A 3,489-nucleotide genomic window follows, 5' to 3' on the forward strand; every position below is an offset into this window, starting at 1 on the left:
ATCTGAAAATAACAAGACTCTCTTTTGAAATTTATTTGTATTTTTAGCGTTAAAAATCGAAATCTCTAATTAATGATAGAATATTTTAAACTATCTCACCACAATTCTTTAGTGTGATATTTTTCAAAAAATTTAGACCGACCGAGTAAAGTGTTCATACTGTGACGCGTATGGTTAATTCGTAATAAAGCTTAAAATCCGTTACATTTTGGTAATTTAGCACCTCCCTGTCCCTATATAAAGTCTTTGCTTGGGAATACATCGGCATTCAGCGTTAGTTTTACGAGGAGCTAAAGTTAAGGGCTTGTTTGGTTGTTTGAGTTTTTTTGCTTCTAAGAAATTTGTGAGAAATGGCTGCTACTTCATCTGAGGAGGGACAAGTGTTCGGCTGCCACAAGGTTGAGGAATGGAACGAGCACTTCAAGAAGGGCGTTGAGACTAAGAAACTGGTATGGTTCTATTACTTTGGCTTTATTTTGTAATTTTGACCTATTTGTTATTTTGCGATTTGGGTTTTGCTCAAAATTTGATTTGTAAAATGGGTTCTTGTTTTTGCGATTTATTGTATCTGACTTAGTTGATTTACTTAGTTGCTGCTAGTTTGTGGGTATGTTTGGGTTTCCGTTTGCTTACATTTTTCTGATCTGATTCTATAGTTGCTTAAAATTTATTATTTTATCTAATCATAGTTTGATTTTCAGTTAATTGTAACATGTTTTGTTTTTGATTTACTGTTTCTGCTGTGTAGTGTATATTAGTGGATATTTATAGGAATCAGTGAATCTCCATGCTAATACAATCCCCATCTCACCCATAATTGCAAAAATTTGGAACAAATTCCTAGTTAAAGTTGCTGCAATGCTGATTAGGTTGGAATAAGAAATTTGGGTGGATCGCTATGTGGACCCCTAGTGGACAAATATATGTTGCTATATGAAAAGAATTCCATAATCGAATCTATTCTGAAGATATGACCCAATTATAAAGTTGATGTGATGCTTAACTTGTTGTTTTGTGATTATTAGGGGTCGTTTGGTATGAGGTATAGTATGAGGTATAAGAAGGTATAAGGGTGGTATAAAAATTTAATACCACCTTAATACTCTGTTTGGTTAGCAAACCAGGTATGAGTTATCCCGGTGTTAAAATTATGCAATTGTCATTTTTAATACTACATACCAAACAATGAATGAACAACAATCCCAGCATAACTAATCCCAGCATTACTTATCCCAATGTAACTTATACCGGCATAACTTATACCGGTATAAATCATATTCCAACCAAACGACTTAGTTGCTTAAGGACTCTAGTCTAGTATTATATATCACATGTGCATTTTTTGATTAAAACTTAACTATATGTTTATAAGGGGAGATTTGGTTTTGTTGTCCATTATGCATATTACTTTAGTTATGTGATTTTTCAGATGAGATCAGTAAAAAAGATATTTGTAGAGCCATTCTTTTCTATTCAAATTCTAAGTGTCATATCCTGGAATATAAGTTGTCACCATACATCAGACTGTAGCTGCTAAGGCCAAATAGAATATGATGGTAAACTTAAGTATGCTTCAGATTTCTAGAAGTCGGGCGTAAATCTTTCTTGTAAATCACAATTTCATTGTGACATTAGATTCAAACTTAGTATAAGCATATGTACTTTTACAAACTTTTTAGCTATATGAACAGAAGTTGAAGTTACTATACATCAGCTACACCTAGCTGTTAGACCGAGTAGAATTTGTGCAGAATGATTGTACCTTTTAAATATGCCTCAGATTGTTAGACATTGTTGGGGGTAAATCTTTTCTTTTAACTTATGTAAGAAAACAACTCTTTGGTTCAGGTGGTGGTGGATTTTACTGCTTCCTGGTGTGGTCCTTGCCGCTTTATTGCCCCAGTTCTTGCTGACATTGCTAAGAAGATGCCCCATGTTATATTTCTCAAGGTTGATGTTGATGAACTGAAGGTACTTTTGTAACAATCGTACTTTGAGTAGTATAATTAGCGATGGATTGTGATTCTTGCTACCTTTTCTTGTAGTCTGTTTCCGAGGATTGGGGTGTGGAGGCAATGCCAACTTTTGTCTTCATTAAAGAAGGAAAAGAAGTGGACAGGGTTGTTGGTGCCAAGAAAGAGGAGTTGCAGCAGACCATAGTGAAGCATGCTGCTCCTGCTACTGTGACAGCATGAAAATCTTCTTTATCAAGGGGATGATATCGCGTATTTAGTACTCCTATTGTCTTTTGTAATAACCAAAGTAACTTGTTCCAACTTCACACTGTGGATGGTTGTATGTTTTATTATCCACCATGTTTTTATTGTTGTTGTGAACCTTTGTCTTGTTGCTTGAAAATCTGATTTGTGCATATGGTGTTACTGGTGTAAGGCTATATTGCTCAATTCTACAGAAAAGACTATTTTCAGATTTCTACTTTTGTGAACATTATCCAGCATCTCAGTGTATCTTTGAGTATGCGTCTGGACAATGTAATTCGGGTGAAAAATAGTATTTTGAAGTTTCTAAATCAAAAAGTGATATTTGGAAGTTGAGTGATATTTGGAAGTTGAAGTTGTGCTTGAGTAAAATTTTTATCGAAAAGACAGTTTGATGATTTGTGGTTGGAAATTATTGTTTCACCTAAACTATTCTTCAAACAAGTTCTTCAATAATTTTCTACTATTTCAATGCGTGTGCTTGTGTCTTTTATAATTTTTTTTTTTTTTGGGTGGTGTCTTTTGTTGTTTGTGAATTGTGACAAAGACAAACAAGCAACTTTTTTTCTACTATTTCTTGAGCCAAGATTTGCTGTAGCTGCGATATGACAAGACCGCAGTTTGTTACATTTTGATTGCAAGAGATCTAGATTCAGTTTAAGTTGGACAGAGTGACTAATTTCCCTTTTTATTCTCTCTTGCTCATTTATAAATGATAGTATGAAACATGACTTGAAATCTTATGTCTTAGGGACTTGCGGGAGAAATTCAAAAATAGCCAAATTTATAAGTGGTCGTTCAAAAATAGCCCAGTTTTAAAAGTAATCGAAATTTAGCCACTTTTCATGTAAAGATAAATCTAAGCGAAAATACTGTTCAAAACCTGGAAAATACGCCAGTATATTATGTTGGAGTTCCAGCATAAGTATGTTGGAACTCCAGCATATTATACTGGAGTTCCAGCATAAGTACACTAAAACTCCAGCATAATATGCTGGAGTTCCAGCAAAGTATACCGGTCCAGTATAATATGCTGGAAGTTCATACACAAGTGCTCGAATCTCCAGTATATTATGCTGGAACTTTCCGTGTGTTGGAGTTCCAGCATAATATGCTGGAAGTTCATACACAGGTGCACCGAACTCCAGTATATTATGCTGGACCGGTCTCTGTTGCAGCAAAATAGTGGCTGTTTTTCATTGACTTGGTAAGCGCTGACTATTTTTGAATGATCAGTCCGAAAATTGACTAGACCATGCTATTCTAACGG

General features: G+C 34.7%; 1 protein-coding gene across 1 annotated transcript; it reads left to right on the top strand.

Moving 5' to 3' along the window:
• On the top strand, window positions 219-2,559 carry LOC109224851 (thioredoxin H-type 1). The gene is made up of 3 exons (XM_019389406.1): window positions 219-449; window positions 1,849-1,971; window positions 2,046-2,559. The coding sequence occupies exons 1-3, from the start codon at window positions 351-353 to the stop codon at window positions 2,193-2,195; spliced, it is 372 nt and encodes a 123-aa protein (XP_019244951.1). The 5' UTR covers window positions 219-350; the 3' UTR covers window positions 2,196-2,559.

The sequence above is a fragment of the Nicotiana attenuata genome, chromosome 4, assembly GCF_001879085.1.
Source record: "Nicotiana attenuata strain UT chromosome 4, NIATTr2, whole genome shotgun sequence".
NCBI lineage: Eukaryota > Viridiplantae > Streptophyta > Magnoliopsida > Solanales > Solanaceae > Nicotiana > Nicotiana attenuata.

What these genes read in the sequence shown, in the direction of transcription:
- LOC109224851 (XM_019389406.1), top strand. Translation starts at nt 351, where the DNA reads ATGGCTGCTACTTCATCTGAGGAGGGACAAGTGTTCGGCTGCCACAAG. An exon ending in GCGTTGAGACTAAGAAACTG is followed by an intron (nt 450 to 1,848) that starts GTATGGTTCTAT and finishes TCTTTGGTTCAG; the next exon opens with GTGGTGGTGGATTTTACTGC. An exon ending in TTGATGTTGATGAACTGAAG is followed by an intron (nt 1,972 to 2,045) that starts GTACTTTTGTAA and finishes CTTTTCTTGTAG; the next exon opens with TCTGTTTCCGAGGATTGGGG.